Here is a 26,679-nt window from a genome sequence, read left to right as displayed (position 1 = left end):
AGTGAAAAAAATATAGATTAATGACTGTTAAAAGCAACACCTTTGTTGCATTAATTACCCAGACAGATGCACAAATCAGTCTGATACAAGTTTCAATGAAAGGTCATTTTTACTTCTGATCTCACAGGTCAATACAATACCTGCATCAAAATTGTAGTTATTAAATAGATTCAACATTCCTACCATCTATCAAGTGCAATTTCCTCATACGGGACCCAATGCATAAGTTTATTACAAGCTACAAGAAGAATGAGTGCCAATAAGACCGTGCACATCTAACCATCACAGCATTACTTTCTAAAATATGCAATGTTTTTCAAATAGTGGTTGTTGTTTTAACATTTGTCCTTGTTCATTGAAATTGGTTTTGCAACCGAAAATGTTATCCACTTTTTTTTTCTTAAATTTAGAGTACCCAATTCGTTTTTTCCAATTCAGGGTCAATTTAGCGTGGCCAATCCACCTACCCTGCACATCTTTTGAGTTGTAGGGGTGAAATCCACGCAAACACGGGGAGAATGTGCAAACTCCACATGGACAGTGACCCAGAGCCGGGATCGAACCTGGGACCTCAGCGCCATGAAGCAGAAGAGCTAGCCACTGTGCCACCTGCTGCCCACAAAAATGTAATCCACTTGAGCTTTATTATCCAGTCACAAGCAGCTTTCGCAAAGACACAAGTGCATGGCTATAGAACTGGTAAGCCCTAATTGAAATCTTGAATTCCAGTCTGTTTCTGGACTTCACTTTCCATTTCTATCCACACCCATTTTGCTTAAATTGAACAGCTGAGAATACTTGGATATATTGGGATGATTTCTTCCTTATCCTTTCAATGATTCAAAAACAATAGCCGGAATTCTCCAATCATTGCGATTCACGTTTCCCATCAGCAGCACCACCCACACCTGTGGGTGTCCCGGCCGTGTTGGGTGGTTACAATGGGAAATCCCACTGACAATCAGCGGGAAGATAGAATCCCGCCGCCAGCAAACAGCACGCGGCCGAGAAACACATGGCTGGCAGACCGGAGAATCCCGCCCAATATGTTGAGAATTAACTTCATTTATTACTGTTTCAAAACGTTCATCTTAAAATTTCATACAGAGTAGTCGAGTTTGCCATGCATCTGAAACCAGGAACTCCCAGGGAAAATCATGAGATAGCTGATCCAAGTATATAAACAATGTAGCTCTTTTTTATCATTTTGTCTTGTGGTTTCATTCCTGCTGGATTTAACACTCGGCTCTAAAATTCTTGAACAGATTGCTGGTACAAGGGATCCCATGTCGTACCAGCATTTTCCCTCCTTGTTTTCCCCCACCTACTTCAAGTAACAGAACTTATTATGCTCCAAAGTAACAAATCTACTCCCTTTTCAAGCAGTAATTGTGGCTTACTTGGTAGCACTCACACCTCATTGTCAAATGTAGGTGCAAAGCTATTGGCGAAGGCACTGGCGGTGCGGAATGAGAATTGTGTGCTGGGCTGATAGAGGAGGACCAGACGACCCCAAGATTGACCGCGTGCACAGAGCTCTGAGAAGAAAGCCAAAGGCAGGTGAACAACCAAGGGTGATGGTTGTGTGTTTGCACCGTTTCCTGGACAAGAGAAAATTCTGAGATGGGCCAGGCAGGTGAAGAGGAGCTCTTGTGAGGGGAATGTAATCAGAATATACCTTGATTGGGGTAATGAACTGGTAAAATGCCGCACGAGATTCAACAAAGTCAAGGCGGTCCTGCATAAGGAAGGTGTGCGATTTGGAATGTCGGATCTGGCCCTTTTGTGGATCACCTTTTGTAAACAGGAGTACTTTTTAGACACCCCGGAGGAGGCAGGCAAGTTGCTTTCACACCAGGGGTTTGGGAATCTGTAAATACGTTAAAATGTTGTTGTTTTGTGTCATTGATGATATTGTCGTTCAATTATTGTACATTTCTGTGTCTGCTATGTTCTCTCCATCATTCTTCCTATTTTTTCATTTTACTGAGGTGGTTTTGATGTTCGGGGGCTGGGGAAATGTGGAGGGTGGGATAGGGGTTATTTATTTGTGGGTTTTTTTATGGCTTGTGGGCGATATGGTGGGGTTAGGGCAGTCGCAGGCCTTGTGCGGGGACTACCATCCTGATGTGTGAAGGGATGTATAATCTTTATCAGTGTCACACGTAGGCTTACATTAACACTGCAATGAAGTTACTGTGAAAATCCCCTAGTCGCCACACTCTGGCGTCTGTTCGGGTACACTGACAGAGAATTCAGAATGCCCAATTCACCTAACAGTACTTCTTTCAGGACTTGTGGGAGGAAACCCACACAGACAGAGGGAGAACGTGCAGACTCCACACAGATTGACCCAAGTCAAAATCGAACCTGGGACCTTGGGACCTGTGAAGTAACAGTGCTAACCACACCTTAGACTGTGTGTGTGTGTGTGTGTGCGTGTGTGTGCGTGTGTGTGCGTGTGTGTGCGTGTGTGTGTGTGTGTGAGTGATTAAAGATTTAAAACGAAGTCGACTCAGTCATTTGTCAACCGCATACGGGTTAAAGACACACTGTGCGCAACAACCCTTATTAGGCAACACTAGTTCTAAACTAGCATTATCCAGAGTTTTTTGTGTATTGCTTCAGGTAACTATCAAAAAAGCATTCTCCAAACTCATTTTCCAGACCACCTTTGCCAATGTGTTTGCCCGTCTGTATGAATATTAAAGCCCCCCCTATAATTATTAAATTATTTTGTTACAAGATAATGCGCTGTACAATGGGATAACTTATTATTCCTAATCTCCATCCATACTAACTCTACAGAGCCACAATCCTTTCTCGCAGAGGTCCTAATGTCATCCTCTTCTGTCAAAGTTACACCTCCTTTGCCATTCTCGTTTTTTTCAAAATAGTGTGGTATGTTGATTTCCTAATCTTGGGTCACCATGTCTCTGTAACAGCAATTAAATCCAAACTTTTTATCTGTGCTACTATTGCAGATGTTACATTCATTCAGATACAGACTCTTTAATTTCATTTTTTTTAAAAAACTATTATTCCCCACACGGACCTTACTCGCTGATCCACAATTGCTGTTAAACTCGCAGTCCTTTCCTCTTCCCTTCTGCTGGTCTTTAACCATATCGCTGTTCTTTTCCTCAAGATTTTTCTTTGAATTAAATCTCCCTTCACCTGAACTCTTCACTCCTTCCCAATCCCTATCCACTGCCCCAGATCTGCCAGGACACAGGACTAATTTAAGTGAAGCTCATACTTCAATTTTCTATCAGGAGATAGAAAAGGCACGTAAAAAAGGTAATATTACAATAATGGTGGGGGACTTCAATATGCAGATGGCCTGGGAAAATCAAGTTGGTAGTGGATCCCAAGAAAAGGAATTTGTGGAATGTCTAAGAGATGTTTTTTTTGGAGCAGCTTGTGATAGAGTCTACTAGGGAACAGACAATTCTGGATTTGGTGATGTGTATTTAGGCAGACTTGATTAGGGAACTTAATTTGATAGAATTTACCCTGCAGTTTGAGGGGGAGCTGCTGCAATCTGATGTAACGGTATTACAATTAGATAAGGGTAACTACAAAGACAAGAGGGAGGAGCTGGCCAGGGTTGATTGGAAAAGGAACCTAGCACGGAAGACAGTGGAACAGCAATGGCAGGAGGTTTTGGGGGTTATTCGGGAGGCACAACAGAAATTCATCCCAAGGAGGAGGAAATATGATAAGGAGAGGATAAGGCATCCATGGCTGATGAGGGAAGTCAAGGACAGCATAAAAGCAATACAAAGTGGTGATGATTAGTGGGAAGCCTTTAAAAACTAGCAGAGGACAACTAAAAAAGCAATAAAGGGCGAGAAAATGAAATACAAAAGTGCAAGCTAGCGAGTAATATAAAAAAAGATAGTAAGAGTTTTTTTCAATATATAAAAGGTAAGAGAGAGGCAAAAATAGACATTGGACAACTGGAAAATGTGGCTGGAGAAAGAATAATAGGAAACAAAAATGGCAGAGGAACTGAATAGTTACTTTGCATCAGTCTTCACGGTGGAAGACACCAGTGGGATGCCAGAGCTCCAGGAGAATCAGGGGGCAGAGGCGAGTGCAGTGGCCACCAGTAAGGAGAAGGTTCTGGGGAAACAAATGTTGATAAATCACCTGGACAGGATGGACTCCACCCCAGGGTTCCGAAAGAGATAACTGAGGTGATTGTAGAGGCATTGGTGGTGATCTTTCAGGCATCACTGGAGGCCGGTAGGGTCCCAGAGGACTGGAAAATAGCTAATGTAACACAGCTGTTTAAGAGAGGGAGGCAGAAGACATAAATTATAGGCCGGTTAGCCGGACTTCGGTCATTGGTAAGGTTTTAGAGTCCATTATTAAAAATGAGATCACGGAGTACTTGGAATTGCATGATAAAATAGAACTGAGTCAGCACGGTTTGTTAAGGGAAGGTCTGACAAATCTGTTAGAGTTCATGAGGAAGTAACAAGGAAATTAGAAAAAGGAGAACCAGTGGACGTGATTTATTTAGATTTCCAGAAGGCCTTTGACAAGGTACTGCATAGGTGACCAAAGTTAGAGCCCATGGTGTTAAGGGTAAGATCCTGGCATGGATAGAGGATTGGCTGACTGGCAGAAGACAGAGAGTGGGGATAAAGGGGTCTTTTTCAGGATGGCAGCCGGTGACTAGTGGTGTGCCTCAGGGGTCAGTGCTGGGACCACAACTTTTCACAATATACATTCATGATCTGGAGGAAGGAACTGAAGGCACTGTTGCTAAGTTTGCAGATGATACAAAGATCTGTAGAGGGACAGGTAGTATTGAGGAAGCAGGCAGGCTGCAGAAGGACTTGGAGACTGTGCAAAGAAGTGGCAGATGGAATATAATGTGGAAAAGTATGAGGTTAGGCACTTCGGAAGAAGAAATGGAGGCATAGTGTCATGTGAGAGTACCTTTAAGAAATGGGTGTTTATTACTGCAGTGATGTCAGAGTGGGTGGAGCTGGGCTTTTTATTCCCGTTTTAGGCGGTTTGCTGCAGGGTGTGTTTTAGTTTCGTTTTCAGTGTTGGAGCTGAAGCCAGACCAAGCAGGTGTACTGCTGTTCTCTCTGCCATCAAAAGACTATCTCTTGATCATTTGGTGAATTCAGAATTCTAAATGTTTTCAGTAATGACTTTAACCTGACATGCTTTTGGTAAAAGGTGTTTTAAGTCTTATGGATGTTAAAAGGAAAGCTTAAAGGATTACTTAGTGTTGTATTCTTTGGGGGTTGTAGTTGAATTAATGGTTGCTAAGATGTTCACTATGTTTTAAAAAGGTTTACTTGAGTTCATAGAATAAACATTGTTTTGCTTTTAAAAAATATTTTTCCATTTCTGCTGTACCACACCCGTAGACTGGGCTGTGTGCTCCCCATACCACAATCTATTACAAGTTGTGGGTCAGGTGACCACCATGATACACTTTGGGGTTCGCTAAACCCTGGCCCATAACAATAGACTATTTTCTAAATGGGGAGATGCTTAGGAAATCAGAAGCACAAAGGGACTTGGGAGTCCTTGTTCACGATTCTCTTAAAGTTAAAGTGCAGGTTCAGTCGGCAGTTAGGAAGGCAAATGCAATGTTAGCATTCATGACTAGAGGGCTAGAATACAGGACCAGGGATATTCTTCTAAGGCTATAAAAGGCTCTGGGCAGACCCCATTTGGAGTATTGTGAGCAGTTTTGGGCCCCTTATCTAAGGAAGGATGTACTGGCCTTGGAAAGGGTCTAGAGGTTCTCAAGAATGATCCCTGGAATGAAGAGCTTATCGTCAGAGGAACGGTTGAGGACTCTGGGTCTGTACTCGTGGAGTTTAGAATGATGAGGGGTGATCTTATTGAAACTTACAGGATACTGCGGGGCCTGGATAGAATGGACGTGGAGAGGATGTTTCCACATGTCGGAAAAACTAGAAGCAGAGGACTCAACCTCAAACTAAAGTGACAATCCTTTAAAACAGAGATGAGAAGGAATTTCTTCAGCCAGAGAGTGGCGAATCTGTGGAACTCTGCTGCAGAAGGCTGTGGGACCAAATCACTGAGTGCATTTAAGACAGATAGATAGGTTCTTGATCAATAAGGGATCAGGGGTTATGGGGAGAAGGCAGGAGAATGGGGATGAGAAAAATATCAGCCATGATTGAATGGTGGAGCAGACACGATGGGCCGAGTGGCCGAATTCTGCTCCTATGTTTGTGGTCATACTAATAGAACAGCTCCTTCCCCAAGTACTGATGTGTTATATATTTGTTGCTGCAAAGAGAAAAAGTATAAGAACTGCCATGCTTTAAGTTTGTAAAAACATAAGAGATGTCACTTCTACCGAGTAAGATGGTGAACTCCCCAAAAGCCCACAAAATGCTCCACTGATGGCACTAGGTATAGAATTTCATAGAATTTACAGTACAGAAGGAGGCCATTCGGCCCATCGAGTCTGCACCGGCTCTTGGAACGAGCACCCTACCTAAGGTCAACACCTCCACCCTATCCCCATAACCCAGTAACCCCACCCAACACTAAGGGCAATTTTGGACACTAAGGGCAATTTATCATGGCCAATCCACCTAACCTGCACATCTTTGGACTGGGAGGAAACTGGCACACCCGGAGGAAACCCACGCACACACGGGGAGGATGTGCAGACTCCGCACAGACAGTGACCCAAGCCAGAATCGGACCTGGGACCCAGGAGCTGTGAAGCAATTGTGCGATCCACAATGCTACCGTGCTGCCCAAATCACATAACATTTCACGAGCCAAGTGTTACTTTATTTCAGAACAGCACTTCCTCATTACTGCCAAAAACTTTTATTTAAAACACCAAATAACCAGATCTGATACAATATTCATTACATTGTTATTTATACATATATACATCAGTAAAACAGTCACTTTGGCAGGCATCTGTCTCGTTTAGGTAATATTCAATGTTTAGGAATTTGGCTCTGAGTGTCTTTCTGTTCACTTGCTGGTGGTACCTCTTGTGAAAGGAACGAAGTATGTTTTGGTTTGTACTGATGAATATGTAGTGACAGATTCTGTAATTTCTTAAGCAGCTGATCTCAGTTTTCGTATCACTGTCCAGACACACCTGGTCAGCTCAACAATGGCTAAGACACTGAACCAGATGCGTAACGGTTAGGTTTTAAGACTTTGTTCCTGGAGTAATGATATAAGAAAAAGGGCTTGGTTATTTTATAAACAAATTTTAATCTTAACACACAAGTTCCATTAAATCACACTGTACATGAAAATGCAGCTCTTGTTCCAGTTACACAGACACAGGCAACAAACACTGGCATTTACAAGCACTTTTCTTCTCTTAGGGACATTGGATTGGATTTGTTTATTGTCACGTGTACCGAGGTACAGTGAAAAGTATTTTTCTGCGAGCAGCTCAACAGATCATTAAGTACATGAGAAGAAAAGGGAATAAAAGAAAATACATAATAGGGCAACACAACATATACAATGTAACTACATAAGCACTGGCATCGGATGAAGCATACAGGGTGTAGTGTTAATGAAATCAGTCCATAAGAGGGTCATTTAGGAGTCTGGTGACAGTGGGGAAGAAGCTGTTTTTGAGTCTGTTCGTGCGTGTTCTCAGACTTCTGTATCTCCTGCCCGATGGAAGAAGTTGGAAGAGTGAGTAAGCCGGGTGGGAGGGATCTTTGATTATACTGTCCGCTTTCCCCAGGCAGCGGGAGGTGTAGATGGAGTCAACGGATGGGAGGCAGGTTTGTGTAATGGACTGGGCGGTGTTCACGACTCTCTGAAGTTTCTTGCGGTCCTGGGCCGAGCAGTTGCCATACCAGGCTGTGATGCAGCCGGATAGGATGCTTTCTACGGTGCATCTGTAAAAGTTGGTAAGAGTCAATGTGGACATGCCGAATTTCCTTAGTTTCCTGAGGAAGTATAGGCGCTGTTGTGCTTTCTTGGTGGTAGTGTCGACGCGGGTGGACCAGGACAGATTTTTGGAGATGTGCACCCCTAGGAATTTGAAACTGCTAACCATCTCCACCTCGGCCCCGTTGATGCTGACAGGGGTGTGTACTGTACTTTGCTGCCGGAAGTCAATTACCAGCTCTTTAGTTTTGCTGGCATTGAGGGAGAGATTGTTGTCGCTACACCACTCCACTAGGTTCTCTATCTCCCTCCTGTATTCGGACTCATCGTTATTCGAGATCCGGTCCACTATGGTCGTATCGTCAGCAAACTTGTAGATGGAGTTGGAATCAAGTTTTGCCACGCAGTTGTGTGTGTACAGGGAGTAGAGTAGGGCATTTGTTCAGAATCATTTTTCCAAGTCTGCCTCGGTGGCAACTTTCATGACTTCCCTGGTCAATTCCAGAGTCTTGTCTGTGTGACTGTCCAAGCAGCATTTTCTGTCTCCCCCCCCCCGCCCCTCTCTCTCTCCAAGCTCCTCAAAATAAAGGTGGTCAGGCTTGAATCTATTCTTGCTGTCGTGGCAGATTACTCCCATATATACAAAAGAACAGAGCTATACCATTTCTATGCATATAGGTAATCAGACTCTGTAATGGGCTGATGGCTAGCCAAACAAGGTTGTCCCAAATGACAATGGATCTTGAGTGGATCCTGGCTGGACACAACCTGTGTATTCGAGGTTAAGCACCTTTAAGACCTATCTAGATAGGCACATGAACAGACAGGGTATAGAAGGATACAGGCCCCACACCTGTACAGATTCCACCAGAGCTAAGGGGCTAACACCGTCGCCACGTGAAACACACTCGATTCTAATGAGATATGGTGCCGGATTTGTGATGCACACTCATGAGGCTGACAAGCTGCAGCCACGTTTACACACTTCACTCCCCACACACACCTTTCCAGCCAACAAGATGGCAACAAGGAGAGCAGCCCAAGGTTTCCAGATGCCAAGCTGGAGATGCTCTTGGGACACAGTGGAGGAGCGGAGGATGACCCTGTACCCTGGCCCAGGAAGGAGGATGATAGCTGCCGCCAATCGCCATGCCTGGGCTCAGGTGGCACCAGGTATTAAATGTGAATGGATATATACAGATTTGTGCCCGAGCCTCTATAAATTATGTCCTGCACCCGTGCCAACTTAGCTAATGTCTAACTTACAACCCCTAATGCTGTGTCTAGATGGTTCCACAGATGGTTCAGCAGGTGTGGAGGCGGCCTGCTGTGATTCCCGCCCTGCGACCTGGGTCTCCGTTGTCGGGTGTCTTTTGGGGTGACCTGGTTTGGATGGGCCCCGCTGCTGCTTGGGTGTCCTGGGTGGCGTGATGACGCCCTTCTTGCCCGCTGCCTACCAGATGTGGGGGGTGGAGTCCGAATGAGCTGCCATGTTCCGGCATCTCTGCAGATGTGACCGGCGTGGGCCCCATCACCACTATCTCCCTCTGGGTGCCGATGGCCCCCGGGCTACTCACCGTGAACGCCACTCGTGCAGTGTTGACCTGGGTGGCATGCATTGTCGGCACCACCTCTTGCTCCTGCAAGCGGTTGGACTCCTCCAACTGCAGGTGCTAGATGCTCGCCTCATGTAGTCCCTGGCTCTGTGACTGGATTTTCCTCGGTGCATTGTGTGAGGGGTGGGCTGGCTGGGGGACATTTTTTTTTTTGGGGGGGGGGGGCGGGGAAAGACAGAAATTGGCAGACCCGGTGGGTGGCCCCCCGACCATCCCTGCCACCCCAGGGATCCGATGGGACCATCTGATGGAATGGCCTGCTCGCACGCAGGGATCACCCAGGTGGATGTTGGAAAGTGCTACTGAGGGCAGTTGTCAAACAACACGGAGCACCAGAGCTCATCGCAAAGCAGGTTGTCGTCATCCTCGGTCCGATGGACCAGAACTGGTGTTACTGCCAACCCAGGGACCCCACCCTGTAATGTAGCAGGTATGTATCATGGAGAATGTTGCTTTGGAGAGGGGGGGTGGTGTTAGTGAGGGAGTGTGGGGTTCGGATATGCGGTTTCCCTGGTGAGTGCCCCCCTTCACCTCCCACACGAGCCGGTGAACCCGGAGGCGATCAGATCATCCCGTACGCATTGGCCCTGGTGTACACATCATGCTGCCTTCCGGCCTGTCTGCGCTCCCTGCCCCCACACACCCTCCTCGTTGGATGAGGCCTGGCATTCCTCCTCCAACACATCGCCCCTCTGCTGTGCGATCTTGTGGAGGACACATCAGACCACCACAATGCAGGCGTTCCTCTCAGCATCATACTGGAAGGCCCCTCCAGAGAGGTTCAGCACCTGAACTGTATCTTCAGGAGGCCAAAGCACCGCTCGATCACACTCCTGGTTGCAGTTTGGCTTCGTTGTAGCAGGTCTCCGCGTCGGTCTGTGGCCTCCGTACAGGTGGCATCAGCCACGACCGCAATGGATAACTCGTCACCCAGGAGCCAACACCCCCAATCAGGAGGGGGCACGTCTAGAACATGTCATAATCGTTCAGTGTGCCAGGATGATGGAGTCGTGCACATTGCCTGGGTACCGGGCATAGACGTGCATGATGCGCATCTGATGGTCACATATCAGCTGCACATTCATAGAGTGGAAGCCCTTTCAGTTTGTGTAGAACGACCTTTTATTCACAGGTGCCCGCAGGGGGACGTGCATCCCGTTGATGGCAGCAAAACCCCCGCAGCCCGGGCATCTTAGTGGGCTCGGCCCACATTGAAATGGATGTAATGAGCCGCATGGCCATATAGGGCCTCCGTGACCTGTGCAGCAATGTCTGGGAGATCCCGGACAGCTCTCCACTCGCCGCCTGGAAGGATCCTGTCGTGTAAAATGTCACGGCAACCGTCACCTTGACGGCCACTGGGAGTGGGTGACCGCCTCCATCCCCCCCATGGTGCCAAGTGTGCCACCATCTAGCCGATATGTCACACTGTCTTGCTGCTCAGCCGGATTCTTCGACGGCATGCCCAGTATGTCCTCGAATGACAGGCGCTGCCGGTACACCAGGCCTCATACGGCAATACTTGGCACTTCCTTGTCGGCCTGTTGGTTAGCTGGCTCTCCAACTTGGGCAGCTGCCACCTACCCCTCTGCTGCCCACTCCGCTGCTGCAGCTTCCTTCTCCTCGGACAGTGGCTAGCACTGCTGCCTACGGCACTGAGGATCCGGGTTCGATCCCGGCCCAGGGTCACTGTCTACATGGGTCTCAGCCCCACAACCCAAAGATGTGCAGGTTACGTGGATTGGCCACGCTAAATTGCCCCTAATTGGAAAAAAATGATTGGGTACTCAACATTTGTCAAGAAATGCAAGTAACTAGAGTCCTGTTATGGGCCAGGGTTTAGAGAACCCCAATGTATCATGGAGTTCACCCGACGCACAACTTTTAATAGATTGTGGTATGGGGAGCACACGGCCCACTCTACGGGTGTGGTACAGCAGAAATTGAAAAGTATTTTTAAAAAACAAAACAATGTTTATTTTATGAACTCAAGTTAACCTTTTTAAAACATAGTGAACATCTTAGCAACCATTAATTCAAATACAACCCCCAAAGAATACAACACTAAGTAATCCTTAAGCTGTCCTTTTAACATCCATAAGACTTAAACAAAACCTTTAAACAGAAGCATGTCAGGTTAAAGTCACTACTGAGACCAGTTATTAGTTTTAAATCACCAAAGGATCGATTTACAGTTTTTAGATTAGAGAGACTAATACCCCTTCTGGCTGACTGCAGCTATCCAGCTCTTAAACCGAAACTAAAACATACCCTGCAGCAAACAGACTAAAAGGAAAGTAAAAAGCTGTCAGACAGCCCAGCTCCATGCATACTCTGACATCACTGATAAACACCCATTTCCTAAAGGTACATTTCTTAAACACCTATTTCTTAAAGGTATTCGCATATGACACCTCCCCCCAAGAAAAAAAAACTATCAACATCAAGATCACCTTTTCAATATCCTTTAAGAAATGCACACAGTAAATATACTTTTTCCTTTCAAAAAACAACACACGCAAACAGGTATAATAGTATAGTCCATTTTTTTCCAGTTCTTCTTCCTCCAACTGAAATCCTTCTCGATTGACAGTCTTTTTGAACAAGCAGGGCTCTGCCCAATCCGTCCATTTCTCTACGCCTCGGCATTTCTCTTTAAAGTCAGATACTTTAGTTCAATCTGATCACGGAGTCCTTTCCAATTCTCCAACACAGGAGCATTGGTTATCACTGCTTTCAGGCAGTCAAATGCCTGTTGGAAGTCTGCTGTCCACTGAAATGTTCGACGTTTCTTCAGCAAGTCCATCAGTGGAGCAACCACACTACAAAAGCTTTTCACCAATGTTTGATCAAATCCACTCATCCCAAGAAATCGCATTATTTCCCTTTGTCTCGAGACTATCGGAAACTCCTCAAGAACTGTTGGTTTCACATCCGTGTGACCATTCGACCCTGTCCGAATGGATGGCCAAGGAAGGTGACTTTGTCTTTTCCAAATTCACTTTTGGCTAGGTTTATCACCAAACCCGCCTCCTGAAGTCGATCGAATAACTCCATACGATGGTTTAAATGTTCTTTCCATGTCTGGCTGAAAATGACCAGATCGTCGATGTATACCGCACATTTAGATAATCCTGAAACAACTTTGTTAGTTAATTGTTGAAATGTGGCTGGGACGTTTTTCATGCCAAATGGTATAAGTTGAATTGGTATATACCATCTGGAGTCACAAAAGCTGAAATCTCCTTCGCCCTTTCGGATAAAAGGTACTTGCCAGTAACCATTAAGTAAATCCAGTGTGGAAATAAAAGCTGATTATCCCACTTTCTCAATGCAATCTTCCAAACGTGGGATAGGCTAAGAGTCCGTTCTTGTAACTGCATTAACCTTTCTATACCAGTGTTCTTCAAAGTCGGGGGCGCGACCCGCAGGTGGGTCGCGGGCGGTTGTCGGGAGGGCCGCAGAGCCGTTGTCCACAGCGCTCCCGATCGCACAAATCCCCACGCAGCAGCCGGCTTTTAATAATGCTGGCTGCAGCGGCCTTTAAAATGGCCGCAAACATGTTAAAAAATGCGTATGCATATTCTGCGAACGTTTTTTAAAAAGTCGGCTGCATTGCACATGCGCGCACAATGATCGGCGCGCATGCGCATTCTGCGAACATGTAAAAAAATTTGGTGCAATGCAGCCAATTTTTTTTACATGTTCGCAGAATGCGCATGCATACCGATCGTGCGCGCATGCGCAATGCGGCCAACTTTTTTTAATAACATGTTCGCAGAATGCGCATTCGCGCCGATAATCGGGCACGCATGCGCAGTGCGGCCGCTATTTTTTTTAAACGGTTGCAGTTTTTTGGTTTACAAGTTCTGTAGTAGTTTTAATTCATTTATTTTATTCATTTTCTTTTACAAGTTCAGGGGGAGGGGGTTTATTTGCTAATAATTTACAGGAAAAATATGCAGAACTTTGGACAGATGGAGACTCCATGCTTTCCGACACCGGAAGGCTTCACCTTCATCCAACAGAATCCATTGGAGGAGCGTGTACAAGGGCCAAAGGGACATAAAAACATTTCCTCCCTTTTTGTCAGCAGCAAACAAGGTAAGAGAAAATGGTTGGTCGCGCAGGCTGGCCAGCATGGATCCTGAAGGTTGGCCGGTTGGTAAAAATGGGTCCCCGGAAAAAAAATTTGAAGAACACTGTTCTATAATCCACACACAACCGTTGCGTACTGTCTGGTTTAGGTACCATCACTACGGGTGAGTTCCATTGGCTGCAACCCACTTCAATTATGCCATTTTTAAGCATACTCTCAATCTCTTTGTTAACCTGTGTCAATTTTAAAGGGTTAAGTCTGTATGGATGTTGTTTGATTGGAACAGCATTTCCCACATTTACATCATGTATAGCCATTTTAGTACTTCCCAATTTATCTCCACAAAGTTGCCCATGTGATATCAAATGTCAGGTCAGTTTGTTTTTCCTCTGAAAGGTAACTCAACAATTTATCCTCATTTTCCAATTTAATTTCAGGTGTGTCAAATTCACAATCATCTGGATTTGGTTTGTCACTGAGTTAGAATCATTAAAACCTCCTTTTTCTCTCCTTCCCTTTCGAAGTACCTTTTAAGCATATTCACATGACACACTCGGTGAGTCTTCCTTCTATCTGGTGTTCTTACCACATAATTTACCTCACTTAATTTCCTTTCAATCTGATATGGTCCACAAAGCCTTGCTCTTAAAAGATTCACCTACCACTGGTAACAATACTAAAACTTTATCTTCAAAGGCAAAACTACGAACTTTGGATTTCTTGTCCGCTACCCGTTTCATCACATGTGCACCTTTTAAATGATGTCTAGCCAATTCACCTGCTCTTATTTAATCGTTCCCTAAAATTTGATACGTAATCCAATAATGTAATTTTCGATTTCTCGCTCACCAATTTTTCCTTAATCAATTTAAGGTCCTTACCTCATGACCAAAAATTAGTTCAAAAGGACTAAATTTGGTTGACTCATTAGGTGCATCCCTAATTGCAAACAGTACGAATGGAATTCCTTTATCCCAATCCTCTGGATAATCGTGACAATAAGCCTCAACATCGTCTTTAATGTCTGAAGCCACCTTTCTAATGCTCCCTGCGATTCTGGATGGTACGCAGTTGATTTAAATTGTTTTATTCCTAAGCTATCCATAACTTCTTTGAATAACCTGGAGGTAAAATTTGATCCTTTATCCGATTGTATTTCTGTGGGTAGTCCATATCTAGTAAAGAATTTAAGTAACTCCTCCAGAACCTTTTTAGCTGTAATATTACGTACTGGAATGACCTCTGGAAACCTAGTAGACACATCCATTATCGTCAAAAGGTATTGATTCCCACTTTTTTTTTGAGGAAGCTGTCTTTCGCAATCAATTAGGACCCTTGTAAAAGGTTCGTCAAATGCTGGAATGTGTATTAAGGGCGCTGGTTTTATCACTGCTTATTTGTGTTACATGATTGACAAAATTTAACTATATCTTTATGTAGTCCAGGCCAATAAAAATGTTTCTGGATTTTAGCTTGTGTTTTCCTTATTCCCAAATGACCTCCCACTGGTACCTCATGTGCAACTCGCAACACCTCCTTTCTATACCATACCGGCAATACTACGTGATGAACTTCTGCCCACTTTTCATCCGCCTGCATATGTAAAGGTCTCCATTTTCTCATCAAGACATCACTTTTACGGTAATAACACTCTGGTATACACACAGATTCCTCTTCTGTGTATGCTTTCTGATACATCCGTTTTATTTCTACATCTTTCTGTTTTAACTCCGCCAATTTTCCTGAACTAAAATTATCTCCCTCATACTCCACCTGTTCTTTTTCAACAATCTGATCAAAAATCGTTTCTGATAATTGCACATCTTCATCTTCATTCTTTGATTTCTCCTGTTTTAACCTGTGACTTTGCAACCTTGTTACTACACAATCCAGAAAAATCCCAGGATATTTGTCCTTCAACACTTCAGTTGTCTGATTTTCCACTGGCTTATCCACCACAGTAGGCATCTGCAATCCAGCTATATCATTACCCAAGATAAACTATTCCTGGACAAGATAGTTTCTCTATTACTCCTACTACCACTTCACCACTCTTCACTGGACATTCCAACCTTACCTTATATAATGGATTCCTGAATTCCACATATTACCATCTTTATTGGCAACATTCTTCCCAAACTGCATAACTCCTCATCTCTTACCATTAAAGATTGACTAGCTCCCGTATCTCTTAAAATTGTGACTTCTTTACCTGCTCCTCCTGATACACGAGTAAACTTTATCCACGCAAGTAAATTCTTTTAAGAGATCTGGCACGTTCTCATCAATCACCTCTTGATCAGGCTGTACAATCTTTTGCAACTCCTTCGCTTCACTTGGGCTTTCCTTTTCCACTTTAACAAACCTCACTGTCTTAACCTGTTTTACCACATCAGCCTTCCCAGTGCTTTCCTTTAACCAACACTGACTTTACATGGCCTAGCTTATTACAGTGAAAACATTTGAAATTTTTCATTTCTTTTCCACCATCCTGGATTTATTTTTTAGTCTGAGGTACACTCTCATTATCTCCCATCAGATCACCTTTACCACTTGAGTATTTCTCATGACCCAGTTTCTATCCCTCACAGGCTGAAACTGATGTCGGAAACCAAGCTTTGATTTATGAACTAATTCATAATCATCTGCCATTTCTGCTGCTAACCTCGCAGTTTTAACCCTCTGCTCTTCCACATGAGTTCTCACTACATCAGGAATTGAATTTTTAAACTCTTCCAAAAGTATAATTTCTCAGAGAGCTTCATACATTTGGTCTATTTTTAAAGCCCTTATCCACCTATCAAAATTACTCGTTTGATCCTTTCAAACTCCATGTATGTTTGACCAAATTCCTTCCTTAAATTTCTAAACCTTTGTCTGTAAGCTTCAGGCACTAGCTCATATGCACTTAAGATGGATTTCTTCACCTCATACGTTCCAGATACCTCCTCCGGCAGTGATGCAAACACTTCACTCGCCCTACCTACCAGCTTTGTTTGAGTCAGTAATACCCACATGTTCTGTGGCCATTTCATTTGTTTAGCTACCTTCTCAAATGAAATGAAAAAGGTTTCTACCTCCTTCTCGTCAAACCTTGGCAATGCTTGGATATATTTAAGTAGATTCCCACCAAGCCTTCGACTTCGATGCTCTTTCTCACTATCCTCATCACTATCATCCCTTTATGTACGTTTCCCTTTATGTCTGCCAATTTTAACTGACAGTCATGTTTCATGGCCATTTTCTGAAGTTCAAACTCTCTCTCTATCTTTTTCCTTGATCTGTATCTCCCTTTCTCTTTGTTCTGCGAGGGCTATTCTTTCTTTTCTCCTTTTATTTTCCTCTCTATCTCTTTCCACTCTCTCTCTTTCTTTTTCCTCTCTTTCGTATTCAAGCTGCTTTAATTATTTCTCATGTTCCATTTGTTGAATTTGTAACTGAATTTTTGCCATTTCCAATGAGTCAAACTGTATCTCAGGCAACTTTAAATGCTTAGCCACTGTCATAATTACCTCATTTTTCCGCATTTTGTCAGGTAATGTTAACTGCAATGTTTTTGCCAAAACAGTCTGTTTTTACTCTGTCTGTAAGGTATTGCGGGTGACGGTCTCCACCCCCAAAAACTTCAGAGCCTCCATTGCCCACAACACACTCCCTACTTAAACTAGAATACCACATCTGAAAAGCAACCACAATATGCTCACCTGTCAGGGTCTTTAAATTCACTAAGCCAATCCAATAGATAGACTTTTATCCCCCTCGAGCCCCCAATTTGTTATGGGCCAGGTTTTAGAGAACCCCAGTGTATCATGGAGTTCACCTGACCCACAACTTTTAATAGATTGTGGTATGGGGAGCACACGGCCCACTCTACAGGTGTGGTCGAACAGAAATGGAAAAGTATTTTTTAAAAGCAAAACAATGTTTATTCTATGAACTCAAGTTAACCTTTTAAAACAGTGAACATCTTAGCAACCATTAATTCAAATACAACCCCCAAAGAATACAACACTATGTAATCCTTAAGCTGTCCTTTTAACATTCATAAGACTTAAACAAAACCTTTAAACAGAAGCACATCAGGTTAAAGTCACTACTGAGAGCAGTTATTAGTTTTAAATCACCAAAGGATCGATTTATAGTTTTTAGATTACAGAGAGACTAATACCCCTTCTGGCTGTGACTGCAGCTATCCAGCTCTGAAAACGAAAGTAAAACACACCCTGCAACAAATAGCCTAAATGGAAAGTAAAAAGCTGACAGACAGCCCAGCTCCATCCACACTCGGACATCACTGATAAACACCTATTTCTTAAACACCCATTTCTTAAACACCCATTTCTTAAAGGTATTCTCACATCACAGTCCCCATTCTCAAAACTCAACTTTCTGCAAGAATTAATCATATTCCAATTAAATTATTAAAAATAAAAGGGGCTTCCTTCAACTGCAAGTCAATTCCATCTGCATGAATATAAATTGCAAAGTGACAGAATTTCACTCCTTTAGACTAATCTTGAAATACCTTTGTGCAAGTGGAATGCACATTATAAATTATTGTTAGATAAGTTACACCCAGTTTATTTGAGGGGGTGGTGAAGGGGAATTAACCTAGAACACTGAATTTTGTCTTCAGGACAGCAGCTTTATTAATTTGCATTCAGCGAAAATAACTCATTATTCATACATCAAACAGTATTAATTAGCCAGCTGTTTTCCCTTATCAAAATTGAGAAAAACTGGGCACGGCATGGGTGGGGAAGGGGGGGGGGGGGATTTAAACCAGAAATTGAAAATCTTACAAACCAGAATGTTGAAGCAGATTAGTGTGTAAAACCTGTGCCCATGCACATTTCCAGCACCAAATATCATAATAGCAATGCAAATTCAGGAAATAATCCCCAGAAACCAACACTTGACATTAGTTAATCTATAAAATTTGCAAGCAATTAATTCAATCCTCCACCCTTTATTCAAAATAATCTGTCGGATTTTGTTTTAAATCACAAGGCACTGCAGTAACGGAACAGAAGCAACCATGCAACAATTGAGACTGGTTACAACGTTTAGGAAATGTGCTGTGACTAGGATCATATTTTACAGGAGGGAGCTGGAAAAACAGGAAAAATGTCTACCAGCAAATCAGCTCTCACACAATTTCATATGCATTGCAGATGTAAAGAATCTTAATAAGTAACCTGTCAACCAACCAAGGTACATTGGGAAGAATGTTACAGGGGAAACAATGAGAAAACATTACATAAAACAATAGAACGGGTAAAATACCAAGTGTAAATCTGGTAGAGATACAATACACGGGCCATGCAAAAACCAACACAGAAACACAAGACTCCAGAAAAGCATCCAGCTGCTTTATAATTGTACACAGATACATTAGATTCTCATTCACATGTATTTACAGCTTCATACAGAAACAGCCTGAAATCCAGACAATGCAAAGGTCTGACGCCTCACTATCTGTACTAAAAATTTTAGGAGGCATGTTAAAATAGCTGATGTAACACAAATGAAAAGAAAAGGTAACCAAAATAAATCTAAGCACGCGGGAGTTAATAAAAAAAATCCTTGGGAGATTCTTTCAGAACATGCTCACCTGCCTCTCTCCTAGCATCAGTATCACCATCCATTTTATTTTATTTGTTTTAAATAAAAATCAATGTTTTATTATCCCACTGACCATCATAAGCCAGACATTATCTCTTTCTTCAATAAAAACATATGGGATTTTATGCAAATTATCTGGTTTTGTTCCATATAAACCAAACATGTGCTTTATTCAATACCACTCCACAGAAAATGTGGGCAGAAGAGGGACTGTCTAATATAAATATTTACAATCATCCCACTGGGAGTCCCAGCAAACCAAATGTCACATTGAAGTATTGAAGGATCAAATTGAAGCAATTCTTGACACAGACCTGAGAATAATAAACTCAAAGCAATTCCTGTTGTACTTTTGAGAAAGTAGCTTGAATGACCGCAGAAGAAAATCTTCCATAAACACCCACACAATTTCTTTACATATGCCAGTACAGGTGCAAAAGGAGTCATCACTTTCTGGCTGAATATCACACAAAATTGCTAAATCTACATAATAATAACAGATGAAATACTTACCTGGGGGCAAAAGAGAATCCTTAGCCCTTCACAAAAATGATCCTACAAAAATCAAATGAGTTTATTAAGTGAGGAAGAGCAACCATTCTCCAGACTGGTTTTAATTTTTCCGAACTGTTCTGCAATAGGCCAGTCTCCAAAACGTAATTCCAGACCTCAGCAACAGTTGAAGCACTGCTACTTTCTACAATTATTACATCTGCATGGTCATGCATAGACACACATACTGCATCCTTACTCCAGCTTGTGTGGGTCAAACAAGGAAATGCATTCCATTGCGTCACTTGAGTTCATATCCGACACACGATGAAACGCATTCTTGAACCAACATAGGGCAACTGGTAATGTGTATCCTGCTGCATCACTCAAAGAACTGGAGCAAATAAGCAGTACATACATTGGCTATTTGACACACTTTCTGTTCCATATGGAAAGCAGTTTCCAACACAAGTATAATTACCTTGCAACTAAAAAGCCTGAAAAGGCAGAGAGTACAAAGACTGACAAGAAAAAGAGCCTCAATGGTTTATAAAAATAATTTGACTGGAAAACATTAAAACATAACTACACCCCTTTAAAGAGTTAGTCGAAGGCCTTAAATGAACCCATCCAGCGATCAGGCCTTCAGACATTCAAAGGAAATCTCTGCTCTTAGAGTAGCGATGAGATGGTGATATCAAATGTTAACTTCTAATCACTAATGTGAAGCTCTGGCTAAGTAGCATTACAAATATTTTCAGATTAATCATCTATAAGGAATACCGTTACTCAAGTCAAATCAGAGGTGGTGTTACTGCACATGGTTCACTTGATACAACCTATTTCAACTGGGTTTAACTCCAACAACTGTTCAATAACAGGGCTTCAATCTTTGAAGAGTCACTCTGGGCTTGGATGAAAATATGTTATTGCCAGAATTTATGACTTGTCCCAAAACAGTCAAAACAATCTGTGTGTGATGGATCATGGAGCCAAGGTTGCAGTTCAGTATTCTCATGTCAAAGTCACAATGCTGCAGCAATGGAGCAAGTTCAAGCAGTTTCATTTGTCTCCACAGCCTTAAGTGGCTTGATCATATGGTCTGGTTTGTTGCCTGCAGCATAATGTTCCCACATCTGTGTGTATAGACGTTCCAGATCCATAGTGTATTGTTTGGTGTTGAACAGCGGACTGCTTACTCTTTGTTTCCACACCTTTCCTCGGATCTTCTTCAGGCTGTAACAATAAAGGCAATGTCAAAATGGTGGCAAAACTCAAAAATGCAGGAATCAACACTCATAACATTATGGATTAGGCACGTCTGTCGGGAGTACTTCACATACCATGCACTCAGCACTCAGTAGCTAAATAAGCAAAGGATTCACGAACCCGGGCATTCTAGCAACAGAATTCATAAGGTTTTCAGATTTGTGTTTCTTCAATGTTTTCCTAAAATTTATCACATGCTTTGCATATACTGCTCACCTCGCTCTTTTTTTAATATATAAAAATCATAACGTCAAGAAAGCTTGACATTCCAGCTCAAAATCTCAACAGGAACACAACGGTGGCAGAGTGGCTGGCACTGCTGCCTCAGTGACAGAGACCCGGGTTCAATTCCAGCCTTGTGTAACTACGGTCTGTGTGGAGTTTGCACTTTCTCCCTATGTCTGTGTAGGTTTCCTCCGGGTGCTCCCATTACCTCCCACAGTCCAAAGATGTGCCGATTAGGTAGATTGGTAATGGTACAATTGCCCCTTAGTTAGAGATGTACAAGTTAGGTGGGTTTTCAGGGATAGTGCGGGGGAGTGGGCCTAGAGAGTGTGCACTTTCAGAGGGTCAGTGCAGACTCGATGAGCCGAACAGTCGCCTTCTGCAATGCAGAGATTCTAAAACATTTCCCAAATTTCTGAAAATGAATGGACAAGCAGAGAACAGTTTGTCCCAATCAAGCATATATTTGATGCAGGTTCTTGTATACACCATTGAGTTTAAAAATTCAATTAATTAATCAAGCCAGGGGCAGCACGGTGGCAGTGGGTTAGCCCTGTTGCCTCACAGTGCCGAGGTTCCAGGTTCGATCCCGGCTCTGGGTCACTGTCCGTGTGGTGTTTGCACATTCTCCCCGTGTTTGTGTGGGTTTCACCCCCAAAACCCAAAGATGTGCAAGGTAGGTGGATTGGCCACACTAAATTGCCCCTTAATTGGAAAAAATGAATTGGGGACTCTAAAAATTTTTTTTTCAAAATTAATCAAGTCAGTACTGAAGCAATAATGCAAATGTTCCTTTTGAGGTAGATTGGGAGCAAACAGAAGGGGCTTTCAAAATTCTTGGAAAAATATGGTATGCAGACTCTTCCATTGCCAAAACACGAGTCTTACTTGATTTATAACTGGTAATGTAATCAGCAAAGTGAATGACAATACGTTAATATCTTTTCAATAATAATCTTCAATCACATTACTTTGCGAGTAAGAGAAACCAGATTCTATAAAGCTCCAAGACAGATAAGATAGTCTACAGCACACACTGCCAAACCTAATCCTTTCGCTCATTTGTCAGTTTGAACAACGGCACTTACATTTAAATGACCAATTGAGTGTTTGGAAATTGTCTCACAGACTTTATATATGGCATCAGTATCAAAGAAAACTGACCCAAAATCAAGACCAAATTGGTGCACTCAATTAGCCGGTCAAAAGTTAATGCTGTGCAGACTGACAACCTGGTATTCAGTACTGAAGGGGCAGACACAAGTAAGTTACAACTCAAACAATGAAGTTAGAAGATTAGAACATACTATTCCATATCTGTGCCCAACATGACAGCGATATCCTCATACTCCTGTCTTGTCTTTGCAATTAGTTCTGGACATCCCAAACACATCAGCTGTGAGGCAGCAACACGGGATGCCAGTGTTTCTCCTGCAACAAGGAACACAAAATATTTAACATGCAGGCCACAAATGCAAACTCTCATTCCAAATACAAATCACATCCATCCTACAGCATAAATGTAAAATTTGGTTGTTAAGCTGGCATCCATGTTTGATGTGATCTTTCTTTTAAATTGACATTTACACTCAATGGATAGCCTGTCTCTTTTTGCAGATTTATTTGTCATAGTTAAAAACAGGTTTGATCCCAGCCCTGGGTCACTGTCTGTGTGGAGTTTGCACATTCGCCCTGTGTTTGCGTGGGTTTTGCCCTCACAACCCAAAGGCTAGGTGGGTTGGTCATGCTAAATTGCCCTTAATTGGAAAAAAAATTGGGTACTCTAAATTTATTTTTAAAAAGGATTAAAGTGCGGGATTAACTAGAACCAGGCAAAGTGAGGAGATCATAGAATTTACAGTGCAGAAGAAGGCCATTCGTCCCATCGAGTCTGCCCTCGCCCTTGGAAAGAGCACCCCATATCTCCAACCTATCGCCATAACCAGTAACCCCACTCAACCTTTTTGGACACCAAGGGCAATTTTACCATGACCAATCCACCGAACCTGCACATCTTTGGACTGTGGGAGGAAACCGGAGCACCCGGAAAAAACCCACGCACACAGGGAGAACGTGCAGACTCCCCACAGTGACCCAAGCTGGGAATCGAACCTGGGACCCAGGTGCTGTGAAGCAACAGTGCTAACCACGTCTAAATCCCTTTTGAATTGAGCCTGTCTCCACCACACTCAAGTGTGTGCATTCCTGACATTAACCACTCACTGCAACAAAAAGGTTTTCCTCATTTCGCTTTTGCTTCTTTTACCAATTATTTGAAATCTGTGCCCTCTTGTTCGCGATCCTTTCACTAGTGGGAAGCTTTCCCTCATCCACTCGGTCCAGACCTCTCGTGACCTTGAATACCTCTATCAAATCTCCTCACAGCATTCTGTTCGCCTAGGGAAATAGTCCCAACTTCTCCAATATATCTTTATAATTGAAGTTCTTCATCTCTGGCACCATTCTCGTTAATAATTTCTGAACTCTCACCTGTGCCTTTGTATCCTTCCTAAATGCAGCATCTAGAACCGGGGACAATACTCCAGCCGAGATCAAACTTATGTCTTACACAAGCTCAACATAACTCAATGTTCTTCGACTCTATGTCCCTATTAATAAAGCTTATTATATGCTATTCTTTCAACCATGTTCTCAACCTGTCCTCCCATCTTCAATGATTTATGCATATACATCCAGATTCCTCTGCTCCTTTTACAATTGTACCCTTCATTTTATATTGTAGGGGTAACCAAATAACGGCTTGTGAACTGAATGCAGCTCTTCATCCCATAACGTGCGGCTCTTCCCATCTTCCCTTGTGCCGAGAAACCGACTAGTCGTGTTTTTGGAGAGGTAGGTTCGAACTGGATAGGGGTTCTAACACTAATTAAAGATCCAAGCTATTCCAGTCACAACAGATAAATTGAGATAGAATGGAAGAGACACACTGATACAAAACAGATGACATAACTTTTCACATTTTATTTAATACAAGTGAGCTGCATTGTGAAAGCAAACAAAACCTTTAGGATGGACATGAATAGACATTTGGCCTGTCACCTGCACTCGGGGTGAGCAGGTAAAGTGCAATGAATGGAAAGTTAAAGTGAAGCACTAACAACAGAGTGAGATATCCTCAAATCACTCTGAAGGGCTTTAAATTAATGTCCCGAGTCTACATTAAGGCTAAATGACATAGATTCACAGTAACTTCATTGCAGTACAATTGTAAGCCGACTTGTGACACTAATAAAGATTATTATTATAGTGGCCATTTGAATTCAGTTTTCTGAGGGGCAGGGGGATTTCTCTATTTGCTATCAGATCGTTCCCCACATTCTATATGACAAACACAGCAATTTGATATAATTAAAGGTTTGACAGAAATATCTGACAGCAAGTTTATGAAGATCTCACCCAGGATAAAGACAAACAAAAATATGCAAATGAGCTAGAAATGGAGAGAATGAAAAGGAACAAGGGAGAGATAAAAACATCTCAGACAAAGAGATAAAGAAACACAGAGATATCACAAAGGTGGAAGCAACTGAATCTTGATTTTCAATTGGTTCTTTTTGTGTATTGATATGTTGTAATGAAAATGTCTGTGTATTTGAGTGTGCGCATCCTGGGCTCTTACTGTTTAAGACAGAGGGTGAGAGAGGTATAACTGCCTGCAAGGTTCATTGTTAATATTTAATGTACAAAAGCACCAATCCTGGACTAAGTAGGGGAGACAGAGGGGAATCATAAGTTTAAGGTAGTCTGTGAAATCGTTACAAGAGGTAGAATCTGGGGGATTCTTGGAATTAGAATATTGAGACGTGAAGCACCAGAGAGTTCAATGTAATTTCAGAAATTTCAATCTCTCCATCTCTGAACCTCTCTCCATGTTCCTAACTTTATTTGCATCTTCTGGTTGACTATTCACAAGCACCAGGTCAAAGTCTAGCTCAGTGCCTGTTCTCAGGGAGTAGGCATTTAGACAGGAGTCTGTTCACAGCGATGAGTTATTTAGATATTGATGGAAGAATGAGTCATAGATGTTTACAGCACGGAAACAGGCCCTTTGGCCCAGCTTGTCCATGCCGCCCAATTTCTATCACTAAGTTAGTCCCACTTTCCCATATTTGGCCCATAACCCTCTACACCTACCCTGCCCATGTAACTGTCTTTTTTTTAAAAAAAGGAAAAAATTGTACCCCTCTACCAGCTCGTTCCAGATGCTCACCATCCTCTGTGTGAAGAAATTTCCCCTCTGGTCTCTTCTGTATCTCTCCCCTCTCACCTTAAACCTATGCTCTCTAGTTCTAGAGTCCTCTACTTTTGGGAAAAGATAGGATCAGCAATTAGATAGGGACAGCAATTTTCTTGTGGTAGTAGGTGGCTTTTGCAGGCATGGGAGGTTACTGGAAGAGGCTTGTTCATAAAGAGCGAAGGTTTAATTGTTAAAATTAGGCCTGGCATTTTGACAGAATGAAATATAATTAGGAATCATGGAATGATAAATTGAGGGAATGAATAGGTGTATACATGACAAGAATTCAAAAAGATTAAAAACTTTAATAAAGCTGTAAATAAACAGCAAGTAAGATTCTTGGGCAGCACGGTAGCACAGTGGTTAGCACTGTTGCTTCACAGCGTCAGGGACCCGGGTTCGATTCCTGGCTTGGGTCACTGTCTGTGCAGAGTCTGCACGTTCTCCCTGTGTCTGCATGGGTTTCCTCCGGGTGCTCCGGTTTCCTCCCACAAGTCCCGAAAGACATGCTGTTAGGTGAATTGGACATTCTGAACATTCTGAATTCTCCTCAGTGTACCTGAAAGCTGATTTGTGACACAAATAAAGATTATTATTAATATAGTGTATTCAGCACAAAAACAAAGTGCAAAGTGCAATGACAAACTTGTAAAAATTATTGGTTAGTGCAGTTAGAATATGATGCTTGGCCCTTAAATCAAAGGCACAAACAGGTTGTGGCAGAGATTCACCAAGATGAAATCAAGGATGAATAATACTTATGACCAGAGAAATTAACTTTGTGCTAAGGGGAGTCTCTAGAATCACAAGTGGTCAGGAATACAAATATTGACTGATTTTTCCTTTCTGTAGCCCAACAGGTCAGTTTCGGAGTACATGTTACTATTCTGCTCAAACGACACTATTCAATAAAGGAGATACTCAACCTGGGATTGTCCTGCTCGTACAGAATTGTTGCACCTAAGATTTCCTGGGAAAATAGCAAAACACAACACAGCAAATTTTACCTGTTAACAGTCCACACCCACTGAAGGATTTCAATTGCAATACCTAGCTACAAAAGCTTGGGGTATCAGGAAATTAACATCTGTCTTATTTATGAAACTAAAAAGCCAATTTTAAAACAAATGTTGCACTTTGATAGCATTGATAATCCAGGTGAACCTCACTCATTGGACCAAATAATTAATTTAGTTTCTCAAAGA

The 26,679-nt window shown here is 42.7% G+C and overlaps 1 protein-coding gene and 1 long non-coding RNA gene across 8 annotated transcripts in view; one reads left to right on the top strand and one right to left on the bottom strand.

The window, feature by feature from the left end:
* LOC140421099 (uncharacterized) overlaps window positions 1-26,401 on the top strand; it is a 40,573-nt gene extending 14,172 nt beyond the window's left edge. The window contains exons 2-3 of the long non-coding RNA XR_011946671.1: window positions 23,960-24,069; window positions 26,327-26,401. This is a non-coding gene — a long non-coding RNA (uncharacterized lncRNA). The remainder of the gene's footprint in view (window positions 1-23,959; window positions 24,070-26,326) is intronic.
* The window catches only part of LOC140421098 (UDP-N-acetylglucosamine--peptide N-acetylglucosaminyltransferase 110 kDa subunit), a 163,640-nt gene continuing 155,515 nt past the window's right edge, over window positions 18,555-26,679 (bottom strand). For 3 of the 7 annotated variants that reach the window (XM_072505470.1, XM_072505471.1, XM_072505474.1), the window contains 2 exons: window positions 22,524-22,647; window positions 18,555-20,958 (listed from right to left, as the gene is read on the bottom strand). In XM_072505470.1, the coding sequence (XP_072361571.1) occupies window positions 20,775-20,958; window positions 22,524-22,647 (308 nt within the window). In that variant the 3' untranslated portion in view covers window positions 18,555-20,774. Of the gene's footprint in view, window positions 20,959-22,523; window positions 22,648-24,177; window positions 26,041-26,400; window positions 26,445-26,679 lie in introns of those variants that run through there. The other 4 variants (XR_011946669.1, XR_011946670.1, XM_072505472.1 and 1 more) reach the window with 2 other exon arrangements.

Source organism: Scyliorhinus torazame, chromosome 5 (genome assembly GCF_047496885.1).
Source record: "Scyliorhinus torazame isolate Kashiwa2021f chromosome 5, sScyTor2.1, whole genome shotgun sequence".
Taxonomy (NCBI): Eukaryota; Metazoa; Chordata; class Chondrichthyes; order Carcharhiniformes; family Scyliorhinidae; genus Scyliorhinus; species Scyliorhinus torazame.
Note: the sequence above shows the minus strand (reverse complement) of the source record. Positions and strands in the feature narration are given on the sequence as shown.